The 16,602-nt window shown below is 38.8% G+C and overlaps 1 protein-coding gene across 1 annotated transcript in view; it reads left to right on the top strand.

Annotated features, from left to right (window-relative positions):
- Window positions 1-759: 759 nt before the first annotated feature.
- baiap2l1 (BAI1-associated protein 2-like 1) overlaps window positions 760-16,602 on the top strand; it is a 21,966-nt gene continuing 6,123 nt past the window's right edge. The window contains exons 1-12 of the mRNA XM_015377036.1: window positions 760-1,095; window positions 3,806-3,881; window positions 3,969-4,055; window positions 8,380-8,441; window positions 9,433-9,504; window positions 9,600-9,734; window positions 12,338-12,490; window positions 12,673-12,813; window positions 14,082-14,199; window positions 14,329-14,542; window positions 16,231-16,290; window positions 16,383-16,542. Of these exons, the coding sequence (XP_015232522.1) occupies window positions 1,045-1,095; window positions 3,806-3,881; window positions 3,969-4,055; window positions 8,380-8,441; window positions 9,433-9,504; window positions 9,600-9,734; window positions 12,338-12,490; window positions 12,673-12,813; window positions 14,082-14,199; window positions 14,329-14,542; window positions 16,231-16,290; window positions 16,383-16,542 (1,329 nt within the window). The 5' untranslated portion in view covers window positions 760-1,044. The remainder of the gene's footprint in view (window positions 1,096-3,805; window positions 3,882-3,968; window positions 4,056-8,379; window positions 8,442-9,432; window positions 9,505-9,599; window positions 9,735-12,337; window positions 12,491-12,672; window positions 12,814-14,081; window positions 14,200-14,328; window positions 14,543-16,230; window positions 16,291-16,382; window positions 16,543-16,602) is intronic.

Here is a 16,602-nt window from a genome sequence, read left to right as displayed (position 1 = left end):
CATATTATTTTGTCCTGTGACTACCCATGAGTTTTCCCTTGTCTGATTGTCTTTGCCACTGTCACACCTGAATTATAAAGGCATAATAAACATATTTCAGTTGTTTTAGTCTAACTCCTGTTGCCGAATTAAAAGAAAACTGGTCATTTTCGGAAATACGAATAATTAAAACTGTCCTTTTATATATTTCCACTGGCTATTATTATTATTATTTTTTTTAGAATTGTTTATTGATCAAATTTTCCAAACTTTTACAACAACATAGATCAAAAATACATGTTTAGCAAAATAGAAGAAAAATACTTTTTTTAGAATAAAAAAAAAATAAATAGAAACAAAACAACATTGAAAAAAAAATGTTGTGTATCTATAACACAAAATCAGCTTTCCAATAAGTCTGTAAATAGTTCCCATACTGGTTGTTGTTGTTTTTTTATATGAAAACATATTTTAAAGATATCAAACATAAAAAGTATTATTTATTTATTTTTATTTTATGATTTTATTTATTTTTTTATTTCATTCTTCTTATTTATTTTTATTTTATTATTACAAAACAGAAAAAGAAGCATACAGTCTGACCGGTCTAGGATTAAAACAGCGCCCTCTACTGTTGGACAGCCATTAGCAGCGTGTATCACTGCCTTGTGGCGCCCCCTGCTGGTGCGTCAGGGAGGAGCTCTGTAAATAATGCGTCATCATGTTTTTCCTCATGAGAGGAGTACTGTCACTTCACCTGTTGACAGCTTGAATGATTGTGACGTAACGTTACTGGAACCAGCCCTGCTCGCGCTCCTCCCGCGCGCCTCTGTGACCCTAAACGAACGCTCTGTCGGTGTTTCCACCCAGTCAGCCAATCAGCCGTCTGCCACCAGCTGCGCAGCGTCTCCCCTGCCACATGCACAGAGCCAAGGTCCAGACAGGGAGCGGAGAAAACGCCGGGAGTTTTTACTTGGATTAAGAGGAAGACCCTTGGATTACAGAACCCCTTTTGGGTTTTATTTTTTTTTATTTTATTTTTACTGTGATCTATAAATTGCCACCATGTCTCGGACGCCCGACGGGGTGAGCAAGCTCACAGAAAGCACATTCAAGGTGAGAGAGCCGCGTCTGAATCATCTTACCTGCTGCTTCTATTATAAATAAGGCTTGGTGCGTAAAAGTGTGTTTTACAGTCAGGGAGTGACTTAAAGAATATAAAATACCCAGAATGGGCTTTTTCAATATAAGTTTTTGGTTACATTTTTGTGTTCTCTGGTTAAATTTACTCTTTTTGTTGATGGATTTTAAAGCCAAAAGCTGCTCTAGATGCTGCCCTGCAATCTGTATGATGGACTGATAACACCAACCTGTTCCTTAATCAGCAATTTAAACTGATTCAATCAGTGGTTTGTTTTTGATTAAGATCACAAAGCTGTGTTATGTTTCTATAAACGTTAAAACTGCCAATAAAAACAACTATATTGGTTTAATCAGATACAAACTCGTACTTATCTTTTTCAAGGGCCGGCCCAAGGCTAAAGCAAACTGAGCTCCTGCTTCTATGGACCCCATGCCAGCGGGGGACCCCAACAGCACCTACTTAAAGAATATAATTCTTAAAAAAAAAAATCAAATCCATTTAATACTTGAAGAAACAAAGTGATGATGTATTTTAAACTAATTTGACTGTAAATAAATCTGACTGATCGTTTTCAGCGTGTTGGGAGAATGAAAAATACGTTCAACTCACAGATTGAGACGGGATTAATTAATGACAAAAAGACAGCAATATTTTAGGGGAACCTAAGAAGCACATATTCCCCATAAAATAAAAAAAAGGCATCAAGAACCAATAATTCTATCATTATACATCTACAGCTGAGGTCCGAGCAGCCTACATCATTATTATATTGCAAGATTAATGTTTTTGTTCAACTTCAAAAACTGTTAACAGATCATTTAGCTTCAGCGAAATCAGATTTATCCCAATTTTAAGAGGTATTATGTCCATTTTAGAATGATACTGCCACCTGTGGCCAAAACAGAGAATTGCAGCTCTCTTCTGCTCATTCCCATAGCTCTAAGAGAGGAATTTGACTTTATTGAGCTCATAGTGGATAAATTTACTTGCTACATCGGCTCAATAGTCAAAAAGAGGGAAAAGGTGCATGGGGGTATATACATTAGATACAGTGTGTCCATATATATATATATATATATATATATATATATATATATATATATATATATATATATATATATATATATATATATATACGTAGCTGTTGCAGTGGGTATCGAATATAGAAACGGGTTATTGCACATGGTATTAAATAGTTATTGCACTTCAGATATTGCACAAGTTATTGCATGAGTTTTGTTGTTTGTTTGTTTTTTAACATTGAGGCGCTTGACGTCACATCCGCAGACAACGCCTCTGTGGACTTCCAACCTTAAGTAAATTCCGGGAAAATAGACTGCATGCTTATACACGCAAATAAAAACGTTATTTTATAGATATTTTCCAGTAGAAATGTCACTTTAAGTCTGTCAGCAATATTAACAATATGTCTTTGCACTAAAATAAAAGAATTTAACTAACAGCAGTGGTCCTGTTCCCACCGCTCCCAATAGCAGACATTATGATGCAGTGATTCAAATGACCTAACCTACCTTAACTGTAGCATGGTACACTAACAATAATGCAGACTATACATTAAAAAACAATCTGATCATGATGATGCATCGTTAATAGTGTGCACCTTACCCAGAACTATTGTCTTCTTATTCCAAGAATTATTTGGACCTTTGTTGCTTGTTAGAGCCAAATAAAATGAGTGATTGTATAGAATCGGTCTCATTTCCTGCTTTGATAAACAATATGCACTAATAAAAGACGATTAAGTAATTGAGGGTAATTTAGTTGTGAACTATGAAACTATGTGCCAGGTTAAAGATTAGTAAAGTTATTTTTGGTGACGAGATGTATTAGCAGAAAGTGGACCTTGATTGCAAACAATTTAAATCTAAGTTGATTAATTTATCTTAAAATAAGTAAATTTTTTTCTTGAATTGAGCAGGTAAGGGAAGCAGAATAAGAACAATAAGACAATTTACATTTAAAATAAGAAAAAAAAATTGAAGTTCATAACATCAGATTTTCTTGTTTCAAGGGTAAAAACACTTGATCCATTGGTAGATCATTTTATTTACCTACTGAAGTTAAGGGTAATACTCTAACATAATTAACCATTTCATTATGTGAAGTGTTTTAATGCATGAATGGTTAAAATGTGGCCTGATCTCTGTTAGAATATAAATAGAGAAAGTGAGGGAGGCGGCAGGAAATCCAGGAACGGGTCTTTGTTTTACTCCTCTGTGCCACCTAACCCCTCTATGGTTCTGTTCAGGGTGTTGCCAGGCTGTTTTAAAGGGGGAGGGTAAAACTTTCTAAAGTGAGGTGGTTTATGCTGTAAATAGTACTTTGCTCTTCTGGGTTTTTCTCTTCTTTTTTTTTTTTTTTTTTACAGCTGAGAGGTCAAGTTAAAGATTAAATGTCTTTATTGTCCTTTTGTGATGGTATTTTTAGAGCATCAGCAGAAACGGTTTCCCTTGGATCCTGCTTCTCCACCCTAGCCACCAAAATAGCCTGAAGAGTCTTATTATTGTTATTATTATTATTCACTTCACTCAGGTTGAGGTTAATTTGAGGTGTTTACCTGTAAGAGAAAGAGAAACCTACATGTTCAGACAGTTGAACTGTTGCAAAATAACCGCGGTTTGTTTCTGGCATAACAATGTGTCCTCACTCGGTTTTTCCCAGAATGTGATGGAGCAGTTCAACCCAGCTCTCAGGAACCTGGTCAACCTTGGGAAGAGCTACGAGAAGTCCGTCTCAGGTAGAGTCCGGTTCCACCTTCACATCCCCTGCACCTCAGTGGTCCTGTTCAAACTTTCAGAATCAAAGTGCCTCTGTTCTCTTGCAGCAATGACTCTTGCTGGAAAAGCATATTTTCATGCTGTGTCCAAGATAGGAGAGAACGCCATTGTGTCTCCCATGTCCAGGGAGCTTGGTAAGTTCATGCATGTCTACTTTCAGGTTGACTGCAGTGAAGGAAATGTGGTGTATGTTCGGTTGCCATGACACCGGGCTCCTTTTATAAGCTTAATTTGACATTCACGAAAGAGTCGGTCCCCATTTTCTTTCTTCATGTTCATCTCTGCATGTAAAGGTAGATGTAGATATTAGATCCAGGACAGATGGAGCCTCTGGGTCTGAGGAGTGATGACTCATCAGGTTGGACAAAGGGAGCGAGGTATCGCTAATGAGCTCAAATATTGGCTGTCGGTCCCGTTTTAACATAATTCTGATTCACTCCCATTTAAGAGTGAAACAGATGGGGAGATGGAACAAAAACAAACGGCTGATCTGGATCGTTTTACCACTTATTATAAAATATTTTGTACCAGACATTCCGAAACAGCCCGGAATTACAAACCTTCAATGTGTTATGCATACTGAAATCATCACTGTTTTCTTACACAGTGGCTACAGATGATATTTGTGAAATATTATTGTATTTTTAGTCCTTCGCCATTACTCCATAAGCTTAAACAGAATCCAGTCCAGTCAGCCTTTACAAGCATCTGTAAGCGACAGTAAGTGGCCCACTGAGGCAGAACTTCATCAGCATTCAGAGGCATCAGAACCTCCCGCCCTGCATGAAGTGCAGCAGGGTCTTTTTTTTTTTCTCTCATATGAATGAGTCATCAGACAATTGGATCAGAGCCGACCTGCTGGTTCCAACAATGAGAGCCATTACTTCCTGCTACCTTGTGCTGTTCTTAATGTTCAGGCCCTTCAATCACATCTCAGGTTGAAAATAATTTCACTTTTCTTTCATGAAAAACAAAATCCGGTTCTGTAAATGTTCTGCTTTAACAGAAAGAATGAGCCATTCTCTGTAGAAAGCAATTTCAATCAGCACAGCTGCTGTTATGTGAAAATTGAAAGGGATATCTGGGATCTTTCAGATCAAATATAGTAAAGTTAGGATTGTCTCTTGATTCCAGGCCTATATTTACCACTAGAACTTCTGCAGTTGGTCAGAAACAGACCTGAATGATTCTTTCTGACAGATCAGGTGGAAGGGAAAATAAATGTGCTTCTCAAAGTTTTAGTGAATGAAAATCAGTATAATGTGCTAGTCAGTATGTGAATATGATCTAAAGCGTGCAGCTCTGGCTAGCATCCCCGCAGCATGATGCTACCACTATGTTTCCCTGCAGGAATGCTGTTTCCAGGATAATGTAAACAGAACTGTTTTTAGAGTAATTGCAGTTTGGCTTAAAGTGCAGACAGTTCTTATGCCTCTCTCCCAAAACAGCCCAGAATTTTTGAGTGATCGCTTAAGGTTGCTCTGTCAATAGATTCTCTCACTTGAGCCGTGGATCTCTGCAGCTCCTTCAGAGATTTGAGTTCAGTGTGTCATCCTGAATATGATTCAGAGGTATCCCTATTGCCATCCATTAGAGAACAGGAGTAAGTTCTTTTAAGAACAGACAGATTTGGTTCTGTCCAGAAAATCCATTGAGCTCCAAATAAGCAAAACAAAGAAGATGATGCATCTTGAAATGTATCTGATTTGGCTGCTGCTATGGAGCTGTCATAAAAAGCCGTATGATGGTAAGAGACATCCATTCCTGTCTTGTTACGAAACCCAGATCAGGTTTGCTCAGCCACACCTTGCAGCGAACAATGGTCAGGCACGTTTGCTGCATGAAATGTTTTCTTTGCTGTCCCTAACTGCAGCTCCTCCGCAAATATTCACCATGCATTTCACCCCAATCAATAAAATATTAAAGATCAACATGATAAAGATAAAGAGGCACATTTAGTTTCACACTACTTTAGACTACACAGGAGGGCTATAGTACACCGGTATATATGAGCCTTCCACTGGCTCTTTGCTCATCCAGTCCACCTTTAAAGGTGAAAGACCTGCAGTAATTCAAGCTCATAACCTGTTAGACCCATCTCCTCGCTCTGGCTCTCAGGTATGACAAAGCAGCACGTTTTAATCAAGCATTAGATTGTTATTCTTTCTTTCTCACAGCACCATGAATGGTGGAAGGGAGGCTGTTGACAGGAGGGTGGTGCAGGCCTCTGATCCTGTTCTCCAGTCTCTTTCCACGGTTCAGATAAAGCTGTGTTTTTTTTTGTATGTTGTAGTTTGCATTTCACACTGAAAGCAGAGCGGCCACCATGATGCTCGCCAGGCTCCGCATCCTTTGGCACCCATGGTTAAATATGTTTAAAATGCTATATAATTTCAGACAAAAAAAAAAGAAGAAGGAAGCTTTGGTGTTAATCAATATGTAAAACAATTCCCACATTAATGAGTAATCTTTTAACTCAAGTCTTTTGTTCCTTTATTGCTTCAATGTCTTCTCTTAGAGTTCTTATGGAGGCTGCTGGATGGGTGGTGCTTGTTTTATACTTTATATCACTGAGAGTTTCGCTGGCTATCTTTATCTCTTACCTGCACGCCTTTTTATGGTTTCTTATGTTTCGGGATGTTTGGTTTCCACACCTGTGACTCGTCATTATTTATTTATTCAAATAAATCTAGTTTAATCAATGGGTCATAAGGAAGTATGAAGGGACAAGCCACTGGATGGTTCCTGGTTTAACCATCAACCAGTGACTTTGTTCTGATGATTTAAAGGGAGGCGGAATGCTGCAGACGTACCCAGAGAGTCGCCCTAAACCGAGGAACAACAGCAGTTTGGATGTTGCTTCATCTGTTGTCTCAACCCTAACTATAAATTATGACTCAATGTGATCAAAGTTCAGATAAAACTGATATGAGGTCCATATGCCGATGGAGCCATTTTTTCCCCCTTATCAGAACCAAAGAGGTGGGACTTGTTCAGGCCAATGCTTTCCCACCTCATAAAACCTGTCAGCTGTTCAGAGTGTAAAAGGCGTTAGTTTCTCTTCCGGTCATAAAAATCCTAAAGGTGGCTTCAACTGAGCCATATGTATAAAAAAAGAAAAGCATGGAGATTGATAATTGCTGTTCTGTTGCTGCTGGGGCATTATTTCTGTTCTGTTGATTCAGTAGAGGGTGGATGGCGTAACTTTCTGAAGGACTGGTGTGGACATGTCCCCACCAATAATTACAATACATACACTTTGGTTCTTGACAACATGTGGGATACATTTCTAAATTTGATTTTGCTGGAGATAATCACTGATGTAGCTAAAAGCGAAAGCAACCATCCATCCACATTTTTCTGGATGGATTGATGGATGAATGAAACAGAAATTGCTTCCATAATAGGGACGTATGATATATTGCTGTTGGCATTGGAATTGGCTGTAATTCATCCTTGTTTTTTTTATACATTAATGTCCAACTACCTATAAATATCAGTGTATTTTGGTTCTTTTGTGTTCTCAACAATAGGAAAGCATTCAATAAATATGTTTGAGCTCATTTTTTGGAAAATATAAACCCTATTGAAAAAGTTTGTGTCGAGTAACTGTTGGTCCATCAGCCACCACAATCAGTGTCCCCACAAACTTTCATTACAAAGTTATACCCTTGGTGTGAAGCAGAGCTCCTCTTTCTGTTTATCACTGAGGTCTAATCTCCAGCATGTATCAACATGTGTTATTAAACCACTTGAGCAAGAATTTATTTTCGTTTTAAGCTCTGAGATAATGTAGTTCAATAAGCAAAGACTTGAAACGGGCATAGATGGGAGATAAGCAGGTGTTGCTGTTTAACCTGATGAAGTGGCTTCATGCACGTGTGAAAACACTGCAGACCGATGAGGTCAAATGGTGTCGCCCTCTTCAGGTCCTGACACCACTCTGAGTTTCTGTAGCTTTAAGCCTCCCTCATTTCACACCTTCACCTTATAGGTGAAACCAGCAGCTTCACAATGGCCTCTTTGACCCCCCATCCCTACCAACACTGTCCGCTGTTCACCCCCAGCTTCAGCACAAAGGCAGCATTTACCAGTACGTTCTGGTGACCTTCAGAGGGCAATGTTGTTAGAGCTTCACGGCAGAACTGCTGCTCTGAATGTTCGGGTCATTAAAGCCCGTTTTTCTCTGAGTCAGGTGCTGTTCCAGTGTGCTGACACTGGCCCAACACCTCCCGTCCTTCTAGTGAAAATGGACACAGTCCCATCCTAATATAATACTCTTTTTAAAAGGAAATAAAAAAGCAAAGTGTTCTTCCTCACACCGATAAAACAAATGGACAGATATAACCACTAAAAAAGGCTTTGAGGTCAGCCTTTCTTTTTTAAATCAGGCTTAAAAGAAGTTCTGATCTATAGATATTGACCTCCGTTCTAAAGGTTGTCTGTGATTTCTTGCAGGTGTTGTTTTGATGGAGATCGCAGATAGCCACAGGAGGCTCCACAATGAACTAGAGGAAAATGTAAGCAACTTTAAAATCAGATTTTTGGGTTGATAAATGTATTTTCTTTGTGTTTAGCAACGTGCTGGTTTGCAGGCTCTGGTCAAATTCTCTGTGTTTTGATGTTTTATTGAGATGATAGAAAAGGCAGCAATTTCTCAACTCTCTGCTCCCCCTCTCCCACCTGTTGCTGTTTAGCTGGATGTCAAAGTTTTAGTACAAAGAGGAGAATGAAAAAAGGTCATAATTCAGCCGCAAGAAGCACTTACATTGCTACAGGGATTAGATGTTTACTTTAATCAACTTAAGTCTGTGTTAATAAGTAAAGATAAATATGTAAAGAAAGTGTATTAATGAGATCAAATCAAATTATTTTAAATTTAAAGAAAAAAAGTTAAGATTTCTTATAAGGATTGTAGAAAAGATAAATTAGAGGAAAAAACCCAGTTAAAGTGAAAACCACAAAAAAGAACAACATTTTTAGGTCTTTTTCTTGAGTTGTTTCACTTATTCTGCCTTTAAGAGTCCAAACTTTGTGGTCCGGTTTATATTTTACTTCTTACAATAAGCGTCAGTGATGTTTTGGAGACATTATTGGGTTTGACTCTGATTGACCGACTTGGATGTAGAAAGACTTCACACCTAGCCCAAGTGTTGCAGGTGCAGGTTAGACCAACCTGAGGGATTTGCTTATTTTTCTCAATGAGATGAACGATAACTGTTAGCTTTATCGGGCAACACTAAAGCAGCCCGCTGAGTTTTATTAATGAAAACAGTAGAAATACTTACATGCTCCACTAGTTCCAACAGATACAGTCCATCAGTGTAAAAAATACCTGCTTGTATTTGCAACCGGTCCATTGCAATCTCAGGTTAGCTGGTTTAAATTTGCTAAATGCAGATGCTAATATTTATATTTTAATCTAAATGAGCTGCAGTAGATCAAGCTGCTCGGATGTCTCCTGTCATTCCCCCTCTCCTCCTAAAAGATCGGTCTCATTTCTATCTGCAGTTTAAAAGATTTCACAGAGAGATTCTTGTTGAGCTGGAGAAGAAGACGGACATGGATGTAAAGTACATGACTGTAAGTGTCTCAAAGCAGGGTGCCAGTGTCTATCTGACCAGTTTATTTCACATCATTTAGGTTTAACATCTGTAATGTCCAACGTTTGTCTGCAGGCTACTTTTAAGCGCTACCAAACGGATTATAAACTAAAGCAGGAGTCTCTGGACCGCTCACAGACGGACCTGAAGAAGCTCAGGAGGAAAGGACATTCAAAAACCACCTCTAAATTCGGCCTGAAGGAGAACGAGGTGAGACTTTCAGCTCTGTGATATCTGTCACATCGAAATACTTCAACCCTCTGATCGGTAAACAAACAAATTTATGGTTTCTGCTACTTTTTACAATTCTTTTCAAAAGGTTCACTGTTGTTATCTTTTTAAACTTTCAAATAGCTTTATTGTGTACAATATTGCTTGCAAAATGTTTCACTTTTTATTCATCTTTAAATTAATTATTATTGGTCCTAAAGGAAAATTAAATGCTACTGTAACTCTAGTTCAGGTTTCTTCAGCAAGTGCTGCTGAGTCATCTTACAGAAACATGTTGATTGATCAGAGGCATTTTGTTCCTGTCTGTTGGCTTCAGCTAATGTATAACAGTTATTTACAAGCAGATGAAAACTGTTCTTTTAGAAATCCCATAACCAACATGACTGTGTCACTGCTCCCAGAACAAAGGAACAAACCTTAACCTTGCATGTTGACTTTATTTTGGTTGAGTGGGTTTACTTTACTCTGCTCAGTGACCCTTGCTATTGCTGTAGAGTTGTATACACGCTCCACCCAGCCGTCTACTTTGTACCGAGTTAAGGAGTGGATCAGTATGTAGTGAGATAAATGGATTTCTTGAATGTTTTCTTGCTTCAATGTTTGAATTTAGGATTCAGGTCTCTACAGGAATCACTGCTGTTTAAAATAAGCAGTTTGTATTTCTTCTTTTTTGTTTCTGCTAGTCCGTCTGGGATCAAATACAGATTCAGCACTGGCTAAATTTCACAGTGCAGAACACTGGGTCTGGTTGTCAGCCCAAGAAATGAAATGAAGAGATGAACATGTAACACTGAGGCTAAGAAAGAATTATAAATACTCCCTAAGCTTGGATAATGTAACAATCACTTTGTTAAAATAAAAGATCATTTCAATTGTGCTTTATAAATGATTCAAAATCAGAACATAATTTTTCTTAAACTCAAAGGAAGCCTAAAATCATCTTGTTATAAAACCTTCTGAAGCATTTCTTTAGTTAAACCAACTAAAACAAATATTTAGAAATGACAATTACCATTGTTAAAAAGCATAATGTTAAAACACAGGAAAACTCTAAGTAGAGATTTATTTGAATCTCTTTACCACTCTACATTTACTCCATGATTCATTTCGGACTCAAATGCAAGTTCTACAGAAAAACGCATCTGAGTTGATTTAAAGAATCATGAACTATGAGCCAGACTTGATGTTTGTGACTCTAGTCTTATAACCAGTATAAACCATTGTAATTTGTTGGAAATAAGCCAGAAACTCTGCCTTAACTATAAAACTTGGTAAACTCTAGAGAAATTGTCAGTAAATCCTGGTTAAACTCGTGATAAATCCTGGTTAAACTCGTGATAAATCCTGGTTAAGCTGGTGATAAATCCTGGTTAAACTGGTGATAAATCCTGGTTAAACTGGTGATAAATCCTAGTTAAACTTGTGATAAATCCTGGTTAAGCTCGTGATAAATCCTGGTTAAGCTCGTGATAAATCCTGGTTACGCTCTTGATAAATCCTGGTTACGCTCTTGATAAATCCTAGTTAAACTTGTGATAAATCCTAGTTAAACTTGTGATAAATCCTAGTTAAACTCTTTGTAAACCCTTGGTAAGCTCGTCGTAAATCCTGGTTAAACTCTTGTTTAACTTTGTATAAGTTCTTGGTAAACCCTGGGTAAACATCTAGTAAAATCTGGAAAAATGCTGGATAACCTCTGGATAAACCTAGAATGGGCCAATCAGTGATCTGTAATTGTTGTTAAAGCATATTTGGAACAAAACCTCATATACAATAGGCCGTGTTTATCTAAAGAAGACACCAGAACCCTCTCTCTGTCAGTTTGAGCTTTTTCATTGTGTGATAAAAATGAGTACTGGACTAGGCTATAAGCTGCCTACTTTCTAATAATCATGTGTGAGGCCTCAGTAAACTGGCAGTAATAAGTTCAGAGCTCATCTTCTACCTTTGGCTGAGTGTTGGGGCATTTGTTTGCATTAAAGGTGAGAAATGAAAAATGAAGAGACTAGATTTAGCTTGAGAGAAAATGAGGTGAGTCAGTTGGTTGGGGTCTTTGGAAGAGTGCCTGGAGACCAGCTGCTTTCCTGTCACCATGGTGATCTGGGGAGGTGGATGGAACAATTAGATGGGGGAGGCATGGGAAGCAGTTTAAAAAGGTTTGGGTCAAGCTATGTCAGGTTCACTTTTTTTAGCTGCAAACTTAAAGGGAATTCCTTGTGGGAAAGTGTAGGTTTTAGCTTTAGTCAAGAAATTGATTTTCTTTGGTCTAAGATTGGTCCAGAAAGCTTGGATTAATTACTCTTGAATAGATTCTGTCTGGTTGCGCCTTCAGCTGAAAACAAAATCCCAAAACTAATAAAGTAGAAAGCAATAAATCAAACATCATTTCTTTATAGGGGCTGATAAGGCAGCTCTGAGCTTTAGGGTGACTGTAAATGCATGTCAAGAATTAGCTATCCTTCTGAACAATAACAGCACCCAGAGAAAAAACTAGAAAAAAAAAAAAGACAAACCCTGAAGGTAGGATAAGATCCATTAATTAATGTCAATATTCATACGTGCTGTCCTCTCAATCTCCGCAGTATTTGGCAACCATCTCATCTCGTCAGATGGACATGCAGAAGTTCATCGCTGAAGGCTGCAAAGAGGCCTTCCTGGAAGAGAAAAGGCGCTTCTGGTTTCTGGCAGAGAAGCACTGCATGTTTTCCTACCAGCTCAGCAACTTTCACGACAAAGTAAGCAAGGGGACATCTATATGTACTTATGTTAATTATAAGGATCTTTATACCCTTTGTAACTACAACGTTTCCTTATGTTTGCATAATGGTAATACAGGTTATTGATTTTTGAAGGACAGGCAATTACACTAAGATTCGTATTCTTCAATGTATTTTCTTTCTTTAATTTTTTTTTACAGGCCAAAGACATTCTGAATAGCAAACTCCCCACCTGGCAGGAAAAATGCAGCAACATTGACAAAGTTCCAGACTCAGTTACAGCGATGATAGAGGGTCTGGCCATCGATCCAGGATTGGCACAGGAAGAACGTTACAACAGGGTGAGAACATACCCGCAGATTTGTTCTCCAGAGTATGCTGTAAAAAGTTATGGTATATCATAGATATAGAAAAAAGACCAAGCCTATACTGGCACTGCAGAAAATGACACATTTGATGCATGAAGTCAGGACCTTTTTGGAACCTTTCTTAGATTCAGGCAAAGATTTCAAAAGGCTGAATTAGTTATTCTTGTGATCTAGGCTAGCAGCCATCTTTCAGCTTGTTGATGTATGTCAGGGGTCTTCAACGTTTTCCAGGCCAAGGACCCCCAAACTGATGGCCAGATGGAGCGGGGACCCCCTAATCATATATATTGTATGAATTGTGTTATATCAAACTGGTCCTATAGTCACTCTATTAGAGATGGAGTAATTAACAAAACTAATTTCTCCCTGGAATTATTAAAGCATCTCTGATTCTGATTCCTCGTTGATGGGACCGGTGTGACTACAGTGTGTTGAATTTATGTTAATGTTTATTTAAAGACATTTCAGCTAGTGGAAAAAAATAGCAGTGGGGAATATAAAAAAAGTCTAATCAACCAAAACTTTCGCGACCCCCATGCAGTACCTCCGTGGACCCCCTACGGGTCGCGGACCCCTGTTGAAGACATCCAGTGTAAGTTGTTCAGCAACATGTGGGGAGGGTAAAGTTCTGGTTTAAGCTTCAAATAGCTGGAAGTAGAAGTCTATGTATTCCAGCATATTTGCCATTATTTAGAAGGACCTAAAATTGTATTAACAATAAACCAGACAAACGGAGTTTAAGCTTGTTTAAACCCTAATGATAGCTGAAGTACGAGACTATAGTCTCTTAAGCTACATCATTTCATAGCCTGAATTAATAGATCTGAATCGGCTTCAGTTACAGTAGGTCTAGTCAAAATTCAGTATGGCTGCCTCTTAGCCTAGCGTCCGTCCGAACACACTAAGCCCAAACCTCCAGTCTGTGTTCTAACAGCTGTGTTTTCTGGCTTGAATGGTAGAATGATACAGCAGAAAATCTGCAGTATCATTCTGGGAACTTCCTACTTGGTTGTTGATAATCATCCTGCTCTCAATCATTGGAAGTTATGTTTGTGCTTTTGTCTCATTAGATCTTATTAGTGTGTTGGAGGAAGTTCTAATTACTTTATTAGCTGTGTTGAATTACTTGTATTATTGGCACTATTGTCTTGCCTATGATGTTATGGGACATAGATGTTAGGGGTTTTAGAAGCTTGTGTTATTGGTCTGTTTCTTTGCACTAATTCATATCCCCTCCTTAGAACAATGTGGGGTCTTTGGTCCCTCCTCCTGCGCCTCCGCTGAAGATCAGTCCGCTGGCCAACATGTTTAACCCTGAGCCCAGAACTCCGCTGAGCCCCACTTCAGACCACAGCTCAGGTACCTCACAGCTGCTCTGAAACAATCCAGTGGAATTAGCTGCATCACCTAGACATGACTCAGCAAAAACTCAGTGAAATAACTGCAGCCCAAGTCATTCAGACTGTTCATTTACCCTCCATCCTCCAGACCGGAGCAGCCTAGGAGAGGGAAATCTGTCCAGGTCCTCCTCCGTGTCATCTGGTCTTAACGTGGGGAGGAAGTCCAGGGTTAAGACCATCTTCCCTCACACAGCGGGCAACAACGACACCCTCCTTAGCTTTGATGATGGCGACATCATCACCCTGCTTATCCATGAAGAGAAGGACGGATGGTTGTACGGAGAGTTAGAGAAGACACAGCAGTGAGTGTTTTATGTCCTGCAGTTATGCACTGATGACGTTAGATGATCTCTGAAAGGCACCAACTTTTATCAGCTTTGTGGAGGAAATAAGAAAAAAATTGAAAAACTAATATTTCTAACTTTTACTGCATCCAGGTTTGGTTGAATTAATGTGCAGTAGTATAGGTCCTGTCCATCATTCTCTCTTTTTCTAACCTTTAAAATTTTTAAACAACATATGTGAATTTTGTTTTTAAACAATTAAATTTCTGAAAATGTGAGCTAACACCACAAGAGAAACAATTGTAATGTATAAAATCAACTCAGATCAGTTAAAACTATTAAGAAATAAATTTCCAGAAATGAACTCTGCTGAGGAGGAAGTGGCCTGATCCTATAATTAATTTCTATAAACTCTCTGACTAATGGCAGTTGTGGTCAAAACCAGTCTGAACAGTTAAATTCTTTCCTATTCACATTAGAGTACCGTATGTATGCCTTATTAGCACAACTGGTGAAACTGATCCCACATTTACTGAACAAGCATATGGGGACAGTGGAGAGGAACCCATTTATCAGCACAGGACCCCCAGCAGAACCAGGGTAAGTTAGAGCACTAATGATAGTCAGTAAAGAGACACAGTTTAGTCTTTCTATGGGGGGAAAAGGCAGCAATATCTCCAACAGATATCAGATGCAAGTAGAGAAATACTTTAATGGAAAGTGCTGCCAGGAGTATGTTTTTATGGATCAGATAAATGTTTCATAAACAGCTTTTAGGATATTTGTGGAGGTGTTGCCACTCAAGAAAATTCATTAAATCCTTTCCCTATTTTTTTTTTTTCTTCATCACCGCTCATCAGTGATCAAGCTAGTCTGGTCACTGATGTGCTGCTCAAACTACCCAAAGTTTGACAGACCTCCTCTTGCAGTTGCAGTTCTGTCGAGACATTCGCCAGGGGAAACAATACTTTTGTTCCCAGAAGTATGCAGCAGCAGTGACACAGAGGCGGTGTTCACATAACTCAGGTGGCAGTACTAGTTTCTAACAACCTGCTGTTCTAACACATCATGCCTAGAGAAGTAGAATATGTCAGGTATGCTTTTAAATGGGAAGATTTATCTTTCCTTCTTAGCAATACCACACTTATCAACACTTGGGACTTAAATTCTCACTCAGAAGCAAATAAATCTATCTGAGGCCTTTTAGTGGAAGATAGTGCCTCAGCAAACTCCTCCTGAAGACTAGGAGCTAACTGGACCTCCTCTGTGCTGCTGTTTGTTCCTGATGTCTGCTTTAACACTGGCAACATGTCCGTTGATGTGGCAGCAGCAGTTTAAATGGTCTAATTGAGCATTTTTAAATGCAGTCATTTTGTCCTCTAACAAAATGCTTCCTCCCCTGTTTAAGTGGCTCTGGTTATTGAAGGATGTTAATGCAGTCAGTGCAGCTGTATCAATCACTATATCATCTGTTTCCTAGCAACAAAACCAGCCCGTTTGCCATCTTTTACTCAATACGTGACCTGATAAACAAAATGTGTTTCATGTCTGATTTTTGTCCCCAGTGGTAGTTTACAACCATCTGGGTGTTAGGATGCAAACCTGTTGATGTCAATCTTTCTGAGCTTATTAAGTGAATCAATAAAAGTTGAGAAATAATAGAACCCTCTTATCTTCATTGTTCGAATTTGTTCATGTGTTATCAGGCGCGGTTGGTTCCCTTCGTCATACTGCAGGCCTTACACTGAGCCAGTCGGTTCAAGCAGGTACGCAAACATTGATGCATTTCTGGAAGCTGAGTCATAGAAGCCCCAGATAATCAAAACCTTTTTTGTATTTTCATTGTGTGCCTGAGCAGCAATCTGAGTACGCCGGTGAAAAGTCTGAGCGTGATCAGTCTGCAGGAGGAGGACGAGGAGTGCGAAGACTACGAGCCCGTTCTGCTACCGCCACCAGACTACAGTGATATAAGTCCATCCAGACAAATGCCCCCCTCACCACCTTCCTCTCAGAACACGGTCAGTAAAAACGATTCAAACTCTTTTTTTCATATTAACTGTAACATTTAACTCTGGTTA

Source organism: Cyprinodon variegatus, unplaced genomic scaffold, assembly GCF_000732505.1.
Source record: "Cyprinodon variegatus isolate N-32 unplaced genomic scaffold, C_variegatus-1.0 Scaffold146, whole genome shotgun sequence".
In the NCBI taxonomy this organism is placed as follows: Eukaryota; Metazoa; Chordata; class Actinopteri; order Cyprinodontiformes; family Cyprinodontidae; genus Cyprinodon; species Cyprinodon variegatus.
Note: the sequence above shows the minus strand (reverse complement) of the source record. Positions and strands in the feature narration are given on the sequence as shown.